The 21,257-nt window shown below is 31.1% G+C and overlaps 1 protein-coding gene across 1 annotated transcript in view; it reads left to right on the forward strand.

The window, feature by feature from the left end:
- Positions 1-21,257, forward strand: part of LOC145247430 (rap guanine nucleotide exchange factor 4-like) — a 1,873,173-nt gene that overhangs the window by 750,311 nt on the left and 1,101,605 nt on the right. Inside the window, exon 2 of the mRNA XM_080109188.1 lies at positions 9,650-9,792. Coding sequence (XP_079965314.1) covers positions 9,650-9,792 — 143 coding nt within the window. The remainder of the gene's footprint in view (positions 1-9,649; positions 9,793-21,257) is intronic.

Below are 21,257 nucleotides of genomic sequence, written 5' to 3' on the forward strand. Positions count from 1 at the left end.
GTTAAACATCTAAACAAATAGAGATTTATAAGAATCAGGATCGGTACTTGAATCGGGATCGGGAATTGCATTGAAATTGGGAAAAATATTGAAATTGTCCCAACACTAATATATATATATATATATATATATATATATATATATATATTCAAAATGGCGTAATGGAAACATATTATAAGGTATTTACAGCTTCTCTTCCAATTTTCGGATTTAAATCATGTCAAAACGCACTTTATTTCCTTTTGATGAATTGATTGTTGCTATTTCTTCTGATGAGTTAAGGGCAAAATAGATTCACTAATTGATATAATAATTAAATGATTGATTTTGTGCTACGAAACAGTAACTGTCAAGAATCGTAAATGTCAACTGAATTAAAGGAATAAATTGTAAGGTGGTCCACACCATGAACTTTGGAATATAGACTTTTGTCATGCATTCATTATATATATATATGTATATATAAAATGAAAATTACAATTGAATTTACCAAAATGATCCAAGATGGTAAAATTAAAGTAAATTAAAAATATTAAAGAATTAATATTTATAAAATTATCTCAGCCAGATATAAAAGCTCGATAATACCAAATAGGAAATAGAGCTTATAATATGAGCAAACAGTTAATGAAATATGTTAAAACACACTTTGAAATGAGTTAAAAACATATTTAATCTGAAAAGGAAACACTAGATAAATGGATAGTCCTTAATCCGCGGAGTTTCGAAGAAATACTCTCCTTCTCATCAGAGGGTAGGAATTAGCAAAATGAAGGATCGGATTTTGCATGCAGAAACTCCGCGGATTAAGGACTATCCATTTATCTAGTGTTTCCTTTTCAGATTAAATATGTTTTTAACTCATTTCAAAGTGTTTTTTTAACATATTTCATTAACTGTTTGCTCATATATATATATATATATATATATATATATATATATATATATATATATATATATATATATATATATATATAAGCGAGATAAGACAATGATAGAATTCAGATGAAAATCCTGATAGATATTACTTGAAGTAATATTTTCAAGGAGATCCTAGCCAAAAAGGAAAAGCTCAATATTTGCAAGGAGCAGTACACTTTCGCTATATGGAATATCGCTTTCTCCCATGGGCCTATTTTCTGCCCACCTGGATTTGTAACGCCAAATGACACTGGACTCCCTCCGATAATGGACCACCCAGCTTGTATCAACTTCTCTTTTCGTACAATTTTCTCCATATAATCATCCACAAATAATTTCAATAATTGTGCTGAAAAGCAAAATAGCGTCCACTCGCAGCTGAACATTTGGCTAACTGCATTTCATTTCCTCTGATGATATGAGCCATTGTTGAAAATCCATGGAGTAAGGAAATTAATATAACCCCTTCTATATGTTCCTTTGTCAAGCAATAAATTCTTAAATCAAATATATGCCTCTATATGTTGTTTTTTTTTCAGAATTTAAAATTATACCACTAAATTTATATATATATATATATTTATTTTCAGGAAGTTTAGATGAGATAAGTTATCGATACTGTCGGTTTCAACCCTGATAATAGGGAACCGTTTTTGATACCCATATCAAGCTCTCCTCAGCCGATACTCGTCTGTTTTATAACCGGAACGGGAAACATACACATACATTACAAGATCTCGTTCAGATCTCGTTTTTTTTATGCAAATCTCGTTTTTTTTAACAAAATTAAATTCAAATGATTAAATTTTTAAAAAATTGTCCGTTTAATATTTTGAACCCTAAAGAAAACAAAAGAAAAAAAAAACTTGCATATGCTTAAATGTATCTGTTATACAAGGTGTCCGTAAAGTTACTATACAGTCTTATTGTTTTATTGTATTATATTTGTATTAATAGTTGAAGATCTTCGACAATTTGTTATTGATGCATTTGCCGACCTTGATCGTGACTTGTGCGCCAAAGTTTGTCAGAGTGTGGTGTCACGTTGTCGAGAATGTATTGGAGCTGAAGGCCTCCAATTTGAATATTTGTCATAGAAATTGTTTGCCTTGATTGTTACAGTCTTTTCGGATGTAACACGTGTATTTTCTGAGATTTTTATAAACATAAAGGTGTTATTTCTTTTTATTTCTTTTGTTACAAATAAATATTTTAATACAATATCTTACTGTACTGTTAATATATTACAGGGTGTCTGTATAGTAACTTGTAAGACTGTATAGTAACTTTACGGACATCCTGTATATTATCATTCTGTGAACTATTCATCACGTCACCTATGGAAAAACATGGTTCATTTAATTCATTAATTTAAAAAAAATTCTTGTTTTAAACAGAATTGTTTTTATCCTAACTCAATGTCTAAACTAGTCTAAGAGAGATAATTTTGTAAAGGCCTGAAGCCTAATTCAAATGGATAATAATTATTTTTATTTTAATTTAACTTTATTCCTTTTCTACATGTACTGTATAATACACGTTTATATTCTCATTCGATCGCAGTATTTAATATGGGTCATTTGTAAATGTCTTTTAAATAGTCTGAAAAAAAAACCATTTTATATAAAGTTTAATTATACTCCTCGAAATTTTATTTTAAAACACTAATCCATCAAATTTATTAAAATCTAAATCAAAATTAAAATTCCAAAAAATATTAATTCCAAATTTAAAATTAAAATTGAATTCATGATTAAAATTTTTTAATCAATTTTAAAATCAAAATTAAACATTTATATTTTAAAATTTATACTTAAAAATTTAAATGTACTCTTTGTTTTGGGGGAAAATGATTATCTAGCCTAAGGAAAACCTTATAAATATATTCCTCTATCTTTTATAAACTATTAAATATAAAAATAAATAAAAACAAAAATAAAAATAAAAACAAAAACATTTTTGAATTCAGGCTTTATCTTTTTTCTCATCCCAGTTTATAAGGAGTGCTCTCCTTCTGTGTATACAATTTTTTAGACATTATTTCCGCACATTTAAACAGCTTTTTCCTGAACCATGAATTAACTGTAGAATATGGTACTTCTCAGCGCAACAATATATGTATATATATAGGGTTCTCGACGGTAATTCTTGGCCTGAAGACGTAGTCCTCCAACGCGAGTGATTACAGAAACATGTATGCACATATGTAGCCATTAATGTTTGTATAAATAAATTTAATATATATATATAATATATTTATATACATATAATATATTTATATACATATATATATTATATATATAATATATATATATATAATATATATAATATATATATAATATATATATAATATATATGTATAATATATATAATATATATATAATATATATTATATATATTATATATATTATATATATATAATATATATAATATATATTATATATATAATATATATATAATATATACATATTTTTTTTACATAGGCATCACCACATTATCAAGGCCAAGAGGCCACTCAAGGATAAGGGTTAAAGAGTGTACAGTAGAAATTGGACAATATAGTAATCATTAGTAATGAAAATTTTGGTAAATTTGATAACTTATATGGAACGGCTCATTAAGAACTTATTTACGTTAGACTTGAAGACAACCATATTGTAGTCAGCCGGAAAGCAGGAAAACGGAAGACAATTCCACAGGCGTGCAGTTCTAAAAAAGAAGCTTTGTTCATGGAATCTACGTTTAGGTTTAGGCACAGATAAAGAGTGGGGGGAATTATTGATAGTGTTTACAGCTAGACGAGTGTTTCTTGTGAAAGTTTGGCGAGGGGAGACCATAGATTGAAGCTCAGTCGAACACTTTCCATGAAAATAATGATACATCAGAGACAAACTCGCAACATCTCTTCTGTGAGATAGAGGTTGCAAGGAAGAGAAAAGGACATCTCCTATGAGGCTACGAAGTCTATTTTTAACTCTATCAAGGCAGGCCAAGTCCTTTCTAGCAGCTCCTGCCCAGATGTGGCAACAGTATTCCATCCTTGGACGTACCTGGCTCTTATATAGATAGAGAATAGCATCAGCAGTGAGATATCTACCGGATCGATAGAAATATCCCACCATTTTTCCAGCGGCCTTGGCAACAGATTTGATGTACATGTTCCATTTAAGATCAGGAGTAATGGTCAAGCCAAGAAGCTTGTCAAAACTAGAGGCCTCCTGAAGACGAGAGCCATTCATTTCAATTGATGCCAGATGTGGATCAGAATGTTGATGATGTTAAGAGAGAAGCTTGGTTTTAGATGCATTAAAAGTAACCAGCCACTCCTTACCCCATTGTACTACGTGCTCAAGATCAGAGGAGAGAGAATTGGAGAGAACTTGGTCGTTTACTGTCTTAGATGTGCTACCATAAATGGTAGTGTCATCAGCATAAATGTCTACAAATGATGTAAGGATGTGATTTGGAAGATCATTAATGTAGATCAGGAAAAGAGTTGGACCGAGGATGGACCCCTGAGGGACACCGGCATTAATACTGTGAGCTTCTGATTTTTTCCCCTCAACTACTACTCTTATGAACCTATCAGAAAGAAATGATTTAATAATTGAGAAGACATTTCCAGCAATACCATAGCTAGAGATCTTATGAAGTAAACCTTTATGCCATACCCTATCAAAGGCCTCAGATATATCAAGAGCAATTGCCATAGAAAGGTTGCCTCCATCTAGAGATTTGATAATCCTATGAGATATAACTGTAAGTACATCTGCTGTAGATCTAGCAGAACGAAACCATATTGAGTGTCACTAAGAATGTTATTTTTGTTGAGATGGTTGATTACTTCTGTATTTAACACAGATTCCAGCAACTTACTCATGACGCACAGGAGACTTATTGGCCTGTACTGAGAGGGGGATGAGCGATCACCTGAATTCTTAAATACAGGGCATACTGATGAAATTTTCCAGGGAGATGGGAAACTATTCTCCTTAAAACAACGTTTAAACAGTTTTGTAAGTATGGGCGCGAGTTCAGGTTGAAGTTTTTTGAGTACTATAATTGGAATACCGTCAGGGCCAGTTGCTTTACTGGAATCAAGGTTTTTGATTAGCTTGGCAACATCACGTACAGATATACGTATATCACATAGCATGTTTTCTGATACAGGAGGAAATATTGGGGGTTGGCGGCCTTGATCGCAAAGGGTAGAATTAGCTGCAAAGTTCTTGACAAAGAGTTTGGCTTTGTCTGATGCTGACGAGATTACCTCAGGTCCATTGATAATAGTTAGGATGGAGCACACGCTTCTGTTCAGGATTCTGTTTGCTATTTGCTAAAACTGGTGGGAACCAAGCCGCTGTTCAGCTACTTTGGACTTAACAGATTGAGCATACAACTCTCTTGCATTTAATACATATTATATATATTATATATATATATATATATATATTATATATATAATATATATTATATATAATATATATTATATATATATTATATATAATATATATTATATACAATATATATTATATATAATATATATTATATATATATTATATATATAATATATATTATATATAATATATATATATAAATATATAAATATATATATAGAAATATATATATAGAAATATAAATATATATATATAAATATATATATATATATGAATATAATATATAGATTGTATATATATATATATATATATATATAAATATATATATATATATGAATATAATATATAGATTGTATATATATATATATATATATATAAATATATATATATGAATATAATATATAGATTATATATATAATATATATATATATGAATATAATATATGTATGGCATAATCACGTTTACACACTGGTTCTCGTCATATCACCGAAGTTAAGCAACGTTGAACCTGGCTAGTACCAGACGGGTGACCATTTGGGAATTTTAAGCATTGTATGTGCTCTCCACTTATATCGGCATTGTTTCCAGTCGTCATGAACCTCTACTTGCCACTGGTATTTAATAACGCCAAGAGATGTGTGGTTGGATATTGCGCAATTCTTGTCGCAAAAATTCCACCTGCAGACACCTTTAAAAGTGGGTATCCATAGTCTGTCAAAACTGAAGGAAGCCGCAATGTATGTATGAATGTATATGAGATATATGTATGTGCTCGTGTGTACATATCTGTATGTGTGGAAATAATATAATGATTAAAAAGCGTAAAAATTTATGAACAAATATTTAATGCTATATTTCACTTCGATAAGTGCATATCTGACTGATTTCGTTTGTGGACATGAGAATCTAAAGAAGCGATTAGTGACGTATAAGCTTCAGAGTTATGCATTAATTCAAGGGGAACATTAGATCGGTGCTTGGACTTGGGAAAGAAAACAGGATGTCTGTTGGTGCTGAATAAATGTATGTGGGCGAAAAAATTGTAAATAAAATATCGACATTCGGCATAAGTAGATGTGTCTAAGTAGACGGAACTGAGTTGGCACAGAATGAGATTCGGTAGACTGTCGATGCCTACATATGGCTAGAACAACAGAATTGCAGATATAATCACTTTAAACTCATTTCCTTTGTTCTTTTATATCACTTCCCTTCTCTAACTCTTCATCATCTCTTTAATATAATTCCTTGTTTCGCATTTCTTCCTTGTCTAATTTTCTGCTTTTCTCTAGTCTTATTCTCTACTTAACTTTTTATTCTTTTGTCTAATTTTCTACTTCATAAACCTTCATCTTTTTACTTCCCTTTCTTGTCTAACTCTCTATTTCACATTTTCTATTTCTATTTCATCCTTGTCTAATTCTATGCTTCACATCTTACTTTTTGTCTAACTTTCTATAATTCGAACCACTTCTTTTGTCGAACTCCTTACTCAATATCCCTTCATTCTCTACTTCACAACTCTTTGTTGTCTAGCTTTCTCTACTTCTGCATCACTTCTTTTGTTTAACTTTCTCTACTTTGCATCACTTCTTTTGTTTAACTTTTTCTACTTTTCATCACTTCTTTTGTCTAACTTTCTCTACTTCTGCATCACTTCTTTTGTTTAACTTTCTCTAATTTTCATCACTTTTTCTAACTTTCTCTACTTTTCATCACTTCTTTTGGCTAATTTTCTCTACTTTTCATCACTTCTTTTGTCTAACTTTCTCTACTTTTCATCACTTCTTTTGTCTAACTTTCTATCTCCTCTCCCTTCATTCGTTTACTTCTATAATCTGCATCTCTTCTTTTGTCTAACTTTCTCTACTTTTCATCACTTCTTTTGTCTAACTTTCTCTACTTTTCATCGCTTCTTTTGTTTAACTTTCAACTTGATAAAGAGAGCTACACGGAGAGAAAGAAGTTTTAAAAGAAATATGTTGCACGTACTTATTAACTCTTCTAATTTGTTGTCTTACCGGGAAAGGCTGGTTAACCATGTTAGTGTTTAATAAAATCCATCGAGATGTAAATAAGTGCTTAATTTTGTCATAGAAGTTTTATACATAGGAGTCGGTGGAGATTACATGGGTATATTAAATATACAGTGATTTAATAGTTCCAGTTGAAAAATACAAAAACGTCAATAAACCTTATACATAACATTTATAATGTAGCAAGAACGCCCGATGTTGCTCGAGATTGAATGAGGATAATTACTATTTTTTTTTATTATGTTCATAAAACTATATTATTTCATTTGTTTTCACTGCCACCTTCTTTCCCGTTTTTTTTTTTTTTTTTTTTCAATTTTCACACCAAACAAGGCACAGTGCCACTTTGAAGCAGGGGGCTACTATCAGGGACTTAATTTGCAGGGGCATTATGAAGGGAGATGAGTAGAAAGAGGTTTGTTCACATTACACTTGAACTTCTGCATATCAGTACAGTTAGGAAAGCAGAATCCCGAAAGGGAGTTCTAAAGACCTTCCGTTCTGGGGAAGAAACTACTGGAGTAAAAGGCTTTCTTGCACCTAGGGATCTCTACTGTAAAGGGATGAGAATTACTAGCTTGTCGGGGGTAGTTACGTCGAGGAGGTACAAGTGTTTGCAGTTCGTCAGAGCATTCACCATTAAATTATTTGTAGAACAGGCAGAGGGCTGCAACATCTCGTCGATGGGACAGAGGCTGAAGCCTAGATGACAGTTCAGGACCTATCAGGTTGGCGACTGTCTTTTGAACCCTGTCCAGGAGCGAGAGACAAGCAGCAGATGCACCAGCCCAGATGTGACAACAGTATTCCATACATGGGCAAATGGTGGTCTTATAGAGGTACAGGATATTTTCAGGTGTAAGTAATTTTCTAGCACCGTAGAGGGAGCCAACCTTCCTTGCAGCAGCCTTGGCAATGCTCTCAATGTATCTATTCCAGTTCATATTCCCTGCAAACTTTAGGCCGAGGAGTTTAAAAGAAGTACTTTCAGGCAATGTGTTCTTGGCAATTGCTATTGGTGGTTGAGAAGGTTTCTTGTAGTTATTGAAGGAAACAAGCTTAGTCTTAGCAGTATTGAATGTGACCATTCATTTTTGTCCCCATTCCACTACAGATTGGAGGTCATCCTCTAGTGTTTCTGCCATTTCCTTGGATATGTGTTAATTTGTTTTCCCCTCATATCTGTTATAGAGAGTGGTGTCATCGGCAAATATACCCATCTCCGATACAATTTTATCAGGGAGGTCATTTATGAATATCAGGAATAATAGAGGTCCAAGGATAGACCCCTGAGGTACTCCAATATTTATGTCATATTGTTTAAATGTACGGCCGTCGAGGACAACTTGGATTTTTCTCTTACTTAAGAAGGATTTAATTACATTATGAATTCTTCCAGTGATTCCATATGATCTAATCTTCCTTAGAAGACCATCGTGCCATACCCTGTCAAAAGCCTTAGACATATCGCTCTACCCTCCCCTGTTTTGTCCAATGAACGGTATATACGTTCAGAAACCTTAACACACTCGGAGCAAACTCAAACGTGGGAAGACACTTTGAATTAGTGTTGAAATAAATATATGTATTTAAATTTTGAAGGAGGCTTTTTCACGTGGGTCATTTAGGAATGAGGGGGGGGTCACATAGATATTCAACATAAATGATGATGTAGAGATTCGGCATCACTTCCGTTGTCTTTCACAGAATTTTTTTATACATATGATTTAATTTAATAAAAATAGGATATATTTAAAATTTTAGGGTACAGAGAGCTTATGCCTTCATTGCCCTCTTGGGGGTGCACTTAGATATTCCGAAACACTTCCATTATTTTCCTATGAAAATTTTACATAAGAATTTACTTTTAGATTTTATCTATATTCTCTAACCTTTCTTTCTTTAATGAACACACAAGCATTGCACATTGAGTTTTATATATAAGGAGATAGATCACAGTTCGCATCCATTGATAGTGTTTTAGGTAGAGTATATCTACCTGAATATTACAGATGTTCGCCATCTTGATTCGGTTAACTCCACAATTCTCTCTAACCTTTTTGGTGACTGGTAAAAGACTCCTACACAATCATGGAAGTCATGATCCTCTGGGATCATAAATATAGATTTATTTTCCTTAACCATTTCTTTTTTTCTACCTTTCTTACTTCGTTTTTACATAATATCCTTTTTTTTCTGACTCCAATTTAAATTTGACTTCGTTCTTTAGTTTGTTTGTTTTTTTTTTTTGTTTTTTTTTTCATGATTTTATTCCGTTTGTTCTCGTCGTTGCAGGCCTGGAGACAGAACGGGAGAAGACCTCGATCTTATCTATTGTCGGTTAAAAGAAATCCAGGCATTTGACAAGTTCCATCCAATGTTACTACATCAAATATGCATCGTCGGATACTACGAGGATCTCGAGAAAGGAGTCACCTGTAAGTTTTTACATTCTCTTATCTTATATATAAAGTTGCGTCAGTGTGTCATGTATGAAAAATAATTACCTGGCATTCATTTCAAGTAATTTTTTTTAATATATATAATGTGCATATACACTATTACTGTTTATAAGAGAATTATAAATTCGTAAGGAATTTGTCTTCCTACCACAAAAAGTGTTCTTTGACGCATGCACAAATATACATTTATACGTTAAACAACATTATTTTTTTATTTACTTGTTTATATGCATATGAATATGGCTCAGAAGATAACGAATAAGGCACGAGGAATTTCCACAGGTTCTGCTAGTGATTATTTGAATTACTGTGTTCCTTCTTGTGGACTGGTGATTTGGAAGAGAACCAGCCTTAATGCATCCTCTTCATTGAATGGTAAAAATCAAACTAATTGTGTAGGAGGAAAATATTCGTGTAAGCACATTTTGAACTGGTCCAACAAACAGCATTTATACCCCAAGTCATTTTATTGGTTGTTGGGCAAATTACTCATTGCTAAACTTTGTTTATATCAAGAGAAAATTGTATATCCAAAAATGCGACGGTTACAAATTTATTTTATACGAAAATAGTTCGCAAACAATAAATTCCATTTAATCAATAGATGGAACTCTGCCGGGTACTAACATTTCCCGGATGCTACCAGATCAATTTGTCTGGATATATTGATATTCCGACCTAAAATGCACTAAAGGTTGATGTTATTGTTGTTTTTATTTCTCTTTGCAAAACTCAATCATGTTCTGCAAAGTCGAAATAATAATTTTCTTCTACAAAAAAAAAAGGAAATACCATGAAAAGATATTTGAAGATACAAAGAACTTGAAGCATAAAAAACATTTTTTCCCAAATTACTGGATTTGGCATTGAATAACCTCAAAAGTGTTGATATGCCGTAAAACAGCAACCAATATTACCATTTTGGGTCAACGTGGACCTGGGAGTAATGGTGACTAAGGAGTGTCTCTAAATTAAGACCCTACAACCGGATGTAGTTTAATATCACACCCACTTGCTCTTCACTGGCATCAGTTTTCCTCTATCAGGACTCTACAGACAAATTTATCTTCAGTTGACCTTTGACAAGTAAATAATTTCCTTTACTAGACAAATAGAAAAGTTACTAGCCAAATCCACATGATTTTTAGAATATGACATCTTCGTTCTGTGACAAGTACGTACATCATAAAGATTTTTTTGTATTTTTTTTTTAAATAAATTAAAATTTAAATATACACCCAATTTTATGGTGAGATATGAATGCTTATAAACATTCGAATTTCTTCAGATATTTTTAAACAGCCTTTGTAAAAAAAATAAAAAAGAGTATATTGTTCTATTAAACCTTTATTGCTTAAATAATTTGACTTTGTTCGTGTTATTACAAAAAAAATAAAGGTGAAAAGACATTGTTCGGCACTTTTACAAATTTAGGAAGAGATTTTGTAGTCGATAAATGGAGTTTTCAGATAAAAAAAACTGATTTATTTTTGTCAATTCTAATAAGTTACAATGGTAGCTTCCAAATTATGCAGTCGAAATTACCTAATATCACTGAATTATTAAACAAAAACTTTAATCGTGTTAACAGCTGAAAATTTTCCGCCATCTTTTTTCAATCGAAACGAAAAATGATCTCCCTTTTGAACTCTCCTGTGTTTTACGAGCGTTTTCATCAAATTCTATTTTTTATTTTCTTAAATAAATAATTTTCTACCTTATCGATTTTCGTAACTTTTGGATATAATCATCTTAAAAGTACGAAAAATACGTAGATACCATTGTTTTCATGTAAAATTCAATATTACGATTTCCGAAATTTCATCCCAATAGTGTAGAAGCGCCCATTGTTCACTTAGTAATGAGTTTTGAAAAATTGTTGATGAAAGAAATACAATTGCCAAGAGATTTTATCATTTCTAGTCTCCATTTAGAAAAGTCACTTGCAAATGCGACTGTTTCACTCGCAACGTAAAGCCCTGCCTATAAATGAAATGCTCACAGAAAGAACACTAAAATTTCTGAACTGATCAAAACACACCTAATGAATAAAACAATAATTTTTTTTTGCAAAATTCGAATTCATTCAGCAACATAGACGCCTTCTTTTTTATGCTTTTATGCCCTTTTTTTTTTTTTTTTGTAAAACGATTTATCTTTGGCATCAAAATATACGTCAGTCTCATTGGAATCAAGTCTCTTTCTCTATAGCATGCTTTTGAGGTCTGCCAACACTGAAGTTCAGATCTGAAAAATAATGTGTGCTGATGCCATTCGAAGTGCAATCTTGCTGAACCATGAGAACTGTAGAGGCAGCTTGCGAAATATCAGAAAACGCCAGGGAAACTACTACTATTACTACTGTACGGTTTGACGTCTTCTGTTCCCAGTTGCTGATGTATAAAGGGCCTCTTGTGTTATTGTTGGTGTTGATAGTTGCTCTCCAGCCATTACGATTATTGGCCAGATGCTCTATGATGTTTAGAGCGTGAAGGTTAGCCCTGATGTTGTCCAGCGCAGCCATAGCTTCTTTGGCCGGCTGCCGTATTTGCCTCTGGCATCAAAGGACAACATTCTATGTTGTCATCCATTTTTTTCACGTGCCTAAATCATTCCACGCCTCAGGATAACTTCCTAAGAAGAGATGCCAAGATGTTCTTTAAGATCGGCCATGCGCCCATTGTGCGTAATTTTTGAACAACAGATCCATCTGACGATGGCGTTGTTGTTTCTTAGAAGCCATGTTCATATCATCAACGGTGACAACCCAGTTTTCTATGACATGACGTATGAAAAGTTATATTAAATTAATAAAAGAAAAAAAGAAAAAGAAAAAAGAAGAGTGTATTATTAGTATTATTATTATTAGTAGTAGTAGTAGTAGTAGTAGTAGTAGTAGCTCACAAGGAGCTTTCACTCAGGTCTTCAATGATCTCTCCCTGAAAACAGCCGGTGGTGTTCCCTGGAAGCTGAGTGGCAACAAGTCTCTCCAGGTTTCCAGTACTCTCCACCTTTTTCGATAACATTTGCAAATAAATTTGCATTGTCGCAACAGCTGCTTGCCATTGATTTCTCGTTGGTAGCGGCTATTGGTCTTTACTGAAATTTCAGTGGCAATAACCCCACCCCCAAGGTCCCAGTTCTCTTCGCACTTATTCGGCTGAGATCTGGTCAGTTCATTGGTCTTTCCTCTACTTGGTTATTTGGTCTCGCTCTTTTTTTGGGGGGGGTGGGGGGGCAGTGATGTGGCAATGGGAGGATGGGGTGGGGTTAGAGAACTTATAGATATGCGGCTTCAGTGTTCTTGGCTCCACGTAGTGCTTCATGTTTTGCCTTTGCAGCAGTTTGTCTGGTCCACACTTGTTGCTCCTGTGTGTTAGTTTCCACATTCCAGGATTTTTTTAATATTTCAGCTGTTTTCATTATTGTTGTTCGTTGTATTTTTCCAGTCATATAATAGTTTGCATCCAAATTTTCTTGGATCGGCCGACTTTTTTCCGGCCTTTCACCTCAAGGATTTGCATTTTCTTATTCAAAATTCACTCCTCTCAATCGTTAGAACTTTATCAAGTTTTCATATATTCAGCCTTATTTTTTTAAATTATAAAAAAATAGATGTATTTTTTACCTTTGTAAGATAAGAGCTCAAATTAAAGAAACGTCTTCCTTGTCGTCATATTTCTTTAAAATAATATTAAGAAAAATCATTTTCTTTTTAGCAATTGCTTGAAACAATTTTTTTTTAATATATCGTAAAATATATGATCGATACGTGTATAATTTGCAAATAATTTTTCGCAGGTGTTTATTTATTTGCCAGTCCAATGTTCAACGTCGGAAAATGCAATAAACGATGATGGAACTTTCTACAATTATTGGATTATGCATGGGAATATTCCTGGAGCACATGTATACCATTCCATTGCAATAAGTTTGCTCTTACTCTTTTCCCATCTGAAGTATTTCTGGGAAAAAAATTGCCCCATTCCAAATTGAATTTTTAAATTAAAATGAAAGCTATCACGCTTCGAAATTATTTCGATAAAGCTTTATAGTTTACATTATCTCGATTATTTGGACTAGTATTTTCATCTTGTATATTATTTTTTAGCAAAGTTTCGGCCGATTTAATCTCCAACCTTTTCCAATTATAGAGCCTGGAAAGCGCATTTTGAACAATCATAATGCATAACAGTGTTGTGCAGTGGTCAGGTTTTTGTATTTGGAAAGCCTCACAACACAGGAGACTTTTGTTGAAATGGAGAAACATACAGTAATGATACCTCATCACATGAACTTGTAAAACGCTGGCATCGTGAATTCAAACATGGCCAGACATCAGTGGAAACAGCCCCCACACCTGTTCATCCTCCTGCTGCCATTGATGAGGCATCTGTCAGTAAAATTGAGGCTGCCATTTTGGAAGGTCGATGTGTGACTATCCAATAATAACCCAAGATGTCAAAATTAGTCCAGGGTATATGGAAACAATCATTTATGACAATTTACATTTGAATAATTGTTAAATCTACTTTTACCATTGGTCCAAAATGTATGCACACTGACAGCGAATAAAACACAACACAGTTGATCTATAAATTAATATATTGTTTTTATTTCATACCGACAAATCAGCTTCTGATTATAAGCTATTACTGATGTTTTGACATTTCTGAAAGTACGTGACTTTGGTGCATGGTTGGATTGGATGTGGGCGGTGAAGAAATGTGACAGTCTTGCTTCTCTCTGACCAACTACCCGCTTCCTCTATCTGACGATTTATATATACATTCTTTTTCCATTGGAATGTTTAATATTTCCTATTGTCCCTTATCCAGTCCTTTGACCGATATCCTCTCACATATTTCTAGGCCAAATTATATATTTCAATAGGCAATTGTGGAAAGTCCTGCATTCTTTACATGGAATCCATTTGTGTGTGTGCAACTCATTGAATGTTTCTCTTCCAAGGGTAGCTTGCCAACAATACTAAACAGGATTCATTTCACAACTGAATCAGTTCAAACACTTGCGAATCAGCAGAGCCGTAATTTGACACATAACTCATAGAGATATAAATCTTTACACATGTAGATTTTCAGTCAAATCAGAGAATTAGAAGTGGGACAGGAGTATTACTCATTGAACACCTCTCGTATTAAGCAATGTTGACATAAATACTGAAAATCGATACATAAAACATCGATACATAAAACATCGATACATAAAACTCTTTATGACATTTTATGTGAATAAAATAAGATGATGATTGCTTCTTATTGACAGAAGTTTTCCATCTCTTCAGTTAAATAATGTGTGGCTGCATGCACGCAGGTGACTTTTTAATCCAGCTTTAGTCCTACATGAAAATACACATATGTGACATAAAAACTTTCCTTCTTGTGAAGGTGATCGCATAGTAATATTGTGAATCCTCGAATGCCGTATCAGGCCACTTTTAGATTCGCAGATTACATCTCAAATATGACAACTTAGCGTTGCCGGGTGTGCTGAAAAAGCCTACTCATAAGACTGTCGCTCCTGTCTTTGGTTGTATGATTTCAGATGATTTACAAAACCAGCGTTTGACAAAAGGTATTTGCCACTTCAGTTCCTGCTGTAATTTCTCTGACATTATAATTTCGTCTTGTTGGCTTAAAACACGTTTTAAGACAACAAGATGCAACTCTTCAAAAATTTTGCAACTTTCTCTGGTGGTTTCTTCTCCACAGTGATTGATATACAACATACATACATACATACATACATACATACATACATGGCTCCATTCAGTCTTGACAGACTATGGATACCTACTGTAAGAGTGCCTGCACTTGATATTTTTGTGGCAAGAGTTATGCAATCTCTAACCACACCTCTCCTAAGTTGGTGTTGTTGAATACTAGTGGCAAGCCGAGATTCAGGACGATTGGAAACAATGCTGGGATAAGCGGAAAGTACATACAGCACCTATAATTCCCAAACGGCAACCCATCTGATACTAGCCAGGCTTAACGTCGCTTAACTTCGGTGATCTGACGAGAACCGGCGTGTCAACGTAATTATGACGTATGTAATGATGATTGCAAAGTATTGTCAAACGAGTGCCACTCCCTCAGTCACTAAAGTCCATGTGCCTGAAGATGATTTTTCAGCCCTGCCAGCGATTTGCACATCCTCAAGCAGACATGACACTCAAAACGTTTATTGGTTTGGATGAACTAACAGCAGCGGAACCTGTATCATCGTGTACTTTCATGTGATTAATAAAACCTGCCTTAGACAATAGAGCCCGATCACACACCTCACAGATGCAAAGATCTCCATGGTTAGGCAGTAAAGTTTGGTGTTTTCTACATGCTCTCTTGAGTTTCACTCGGTTTATTTATGCTGCTTCAAAGTGTTCTGTGCTCCTGTATACCAGTGTCCTCCACTGTTTGCGATCATACGCTAGGGACTCCAAACTGTCAACAGGAATATGAAAGCTCACCAGACTCTCCTTGATGCTATCACAAAAACGTTTTTTGGGCTTGTGCTGGGGTCTTTTGCCAAGAAAAAACTCAGTATAGAACAGCTGTAATACATAGACCCCCCCACACACCCACAACACCCCCACACAAACATATATATATATATATATTGAATTTTTCCATAATTTTTATAATGATGCCATTTTTTTTAAATTAAAACTGAACATTCATATTACCACACACCAAAATATGTCACATCTGATAATTCTTGACGAATCGCTAAATCTAATAATATTTTTTTAATGATTATAGTTATGAAATATTTAACGTTTATCGATTTTGATTCAAAATTATTATTTTCTTCTTTTTTTTTTGTTCTGTATTAATTTTTCTTGTTTTGGACAAACAACTCAAAGAAAAAGAAGAAAAATAAAAGAAAAAAATTTTCTGAAATATATTTTTTTTGACTGTTCGAATTATTGACTTAGTTTCTGCAATATTCCAATACAGAAATGAAACTCTGAAAATTATTTTCATTACTCTCCAGTGTTTTGTGAGAAAACAGGATATTAATGATTTTAATTTAGTTTTTTTTTCTTAATCTATATAATTATGATTATAATATTCTGTGGATCTTGCTTGCTTGCTTGCTTGTTTGAATCTTGTCTTTGACGATCGACGATTGCATATTTTAAAAAAGGAATGATAGGTGAATATATATATATATATATATATATGCATATATTACATATATATATATTACATATATATTACATATATATATATTACATATATATATATTACATATATATATATTACATATATTACATATATATATATATATGTAATATATATATATATTACATATATATTACATATATATATATTACATATATATATATTACATATATATATATATTACATATATATATATTACATATATATATATTACATATATATATATATTACATATATATATTACATATATATATATTACATATATATATTACATATATATATATATATTACATATATATATATTACATATATATATATATATATTACATATATATATATATATTACATATATATATTACATATATATATTACATGTATATATATGTATATATATTACATATATATATATTACATATATATATTACATATATATATATATATTACATATATATACATATATATATATATTACACATATATTACATATATATACATGTATATATATATATATTACACATATATTACATATATATACATGTATATATACATATATATATACATATATATTAAATATATATATATATATATTTCACATATATTACATATATATACATGTATATATATATATATATATGTATTACATACATATATTACGTATATATATACATATATATATTATATATATATATATACACACATATACATTACATATATATATACACATATATATCACAAAGACAGGGTGTCCCAGAAGTCGCGCACCATGTCGATTTATATAAAAACAAATATGAATATCATTGAATATCAATTTTATTAATCAAAATCAGAATAGATGCTCAAATGGTTTACCTTCAGCCTGAATACATGCATCGATTCTTTTTATAAAACCATCTTTTACTCTAATGAGGGTTTCAGTAATTTGCATGTTTGGCTTCAAACGTATTTAACACGTATTTTATTCTTCAAATTTCACTCAGCGCTTCTAACGAATATAAACAAAAAAAACTACCGATATATATATATATATATATATATATATATATATATATATATATATATATATATATATATATATGAATGAGCCGGAAATACAAGGAAACACATGTCTATGGATACTCTATCTGTCTATTTCTTTCTTTCATTCTCTCTCTCTCTCTCTCTCTCTCTCTCTATATATATATATATATATATATATATATATATATATGTATATATATATATATATATATATATATGTATATATATATATATATATATATATATATATATATATATATATGTATATATATATATATATATATATATATATATATATGTATATATATATATATATATATATATATATGTATATATATATATATATATATATATATATATATATATATATATATATATATATATATACAGGGTGTCCCAGAAGTCGCGCACCATGTAGATTTATATAAAAAAACAAATATGAATATCAATGAATATCAATTTTATTAATCAAAATCACAATAGATGCTCAAATTGTTCACCTTCAGCCTGAATACATGCATCGATTCTCTTTATAAAACTATCTTTTACTCTAATGAGGGTTTCAGTAATTTTTTGACATTCAATTATTATCGCATCTTTCAAATCATCAAGAGTGCGTGGACGATTCTGGTAAACTACAGATTTAAGATGTCCCCAAAGGAAATAGTCGCCCATATCGAATAAAATCTGAAACAAAAAAAATATAAATATAAATATATGGTGCGCGACTTCTGGGAGACCCTGTATATATACATATATATTAAATATATATATACATATATATTTAATATATATACACATATATATACATATTAAATATATATATACATATATTTAATATATATATATATATATATATATATATATATATATATATATATATATATACATATATATTACATATATTTATATTATATATATACATTACATATATATATATATTATATATATATTACATATATATGTATATTACTTATATATATTTATATATTACGCACACACATATATATATATATTACACACACACATACATATATATATGTGTGTGTATGTAATATATATATATATATATATATATATATAATATATATATATATATATATGTATAAAGAGAGAGAGAGAGAGAGATTAGTAATGGGACGATTCTAAAATATTTTTCCCGATTCTAATACAATTCCTGATTCCGTATTAAATTCCTGATTCTGATACAATTACCAATTCTGATTCTTTATAAATCTCTAAATATTTAACTATAAAGTTGTTATTATGTCCCTATTATCGTAAAACCGCATGAACGCATGTTTACATATACTTCCTCAAACGTAAAAAAAAAAAACACTTTTGAAATGTGATGTGCAGATTTTCGTTTTACTGTTAGTTTAAAGTCAATGAATATTTATTATTTTATTATTAGCCCCAACAGTTGAAGATTTTGTTTTAAACAAAATAAAATAAAAAAGATAATTTAAGGAATCGTTCTTGTCATCAGAAAATAAGCACACATTTTTTCCGATTCCGATACCAATTCCAGTACCTGCAAAACTTCTGATTTTTCCGATTACTGATTCCAATTCTGATTAATCGTCCCAACACTAATATATATATATATATATATATATATATATATATATATATATATATATATATATATGACTTAGGTGCCATCAGCTAAAATCAAAACCAAATCATACAACTCTCCACCCTCATTTCCTTAGCCTTTGAGTCACGCCTTATATATATATATATATATATATATATATATATATATATATATATATATACATATATATATATATATATATATATATATATTAGTGTTGGGACGATTAATCAGAATTGGAATCATGTCAGTTGATAATTGTATTTTAAACAATATATATTGTAATATATATTGTAATATATATATATAAGTTTGGATCTCACTACTATATATTAGGTTCAATATAACAATAGATAAAGAATTGTCCCTATAATAATAAATACATAGTCTGCATGAATTAAAATATCATATTTAAGCGTATCTTACAACCAGGCACCGGCTTAAAGTGATGACTCCTATTTTTATTTCGCACGAATGGATTAGTTTACATTGGGTGGCCTGCTATATATATATATATGTATATATATATATATATATATATATATATATATATATGGTTTATTTTTTATTACCGTTTTATCTGTTTGGTTACATATGTTTCGGATGTTGGACCGTATGGTCTGACGAGGCTGTTAGATTGTTAACACGGTCCAACATCCGAAACATATGTAACCAAACAGATAAAACGGTAATAAAAAAATAAAACACATATTTGCTCTGCAATAGTATTGAGCACTCTCCTCAGGTTTTTACTAATTACCAGTTTTACTATATATATATATATATATATATTGTTTAAAATACAAGTATCCACTGACATGTGTTTCGTTATCTACGACTCATCTACGACTATTAGCGAGATTCGAAATTGGGACCCCATGGAAAGAAGCCTAACCTCTACCATTGGCCCATCTCGCGCGACTACTGAATATATCGCGATTTATGTAGATGTTATTTATTTGTTTTTGTTTGCGATACTTTGGGAATGAATTCAATTATTTATACGTGAGTGCATTTTTATCTAAATGCGCGTTGGGAATAATTTTCCTTATATATATATATATATATATATATATATATATATATCATTACAAACATCACTATAGATTTATATTTATTACTTCATTACAAATAACACTATTCATTCATTTGATTAGTTATCAATACCGGCGGTTTCATGGAAACAAGGTAATTCCTGCCTTTAGCTCAATACCAAATGTGCTACAAAATCATAGGCATAAGAATGGATATACTTGGTATTCTTGGACCCAATGGGCAGGAAGTATTGATGGGTTATCAAATTAATGTATAGGGCTGTAATATCCCCTATTTTTATTCCGCCCGAATGGATCAGAGGGGATTGCAAATTCCATTGTTATGATGCTAGGACTTATGCATTCATGACCTGAAAGTTTCATCCCCTTTTGCGGATATTGACGGTGAGAGACCCCAAGATAGCAACCCCTGTTATGGACGTGTATCAGAAGCAGAGATTTATCATTGAATCCGTGACAAAAGTGCATTGAGTATGCTGATGGTTATGTAGAAAAATAAATTCTGGAGGATAAAAGGTCGATCATTTTAATGGTACTACTCCCGTTTCCGTAGGTCTTTAAG

This window comes from Euprymna scolopes, chromosome 25, assembly GCF_053919585.1.
Source record: "Euprymna scolopes isolate OS-2025 chromosome 25, ASM5391958v1, whole genome shotgun sequence".
In the NCBI taxonomy this organism is placed as follows: Eukaryota; Metazoa; Mollusca; class Cephalopoda; order Sepiida; family Sepiolidae; genus Euprymna; species Euprymna scolopes.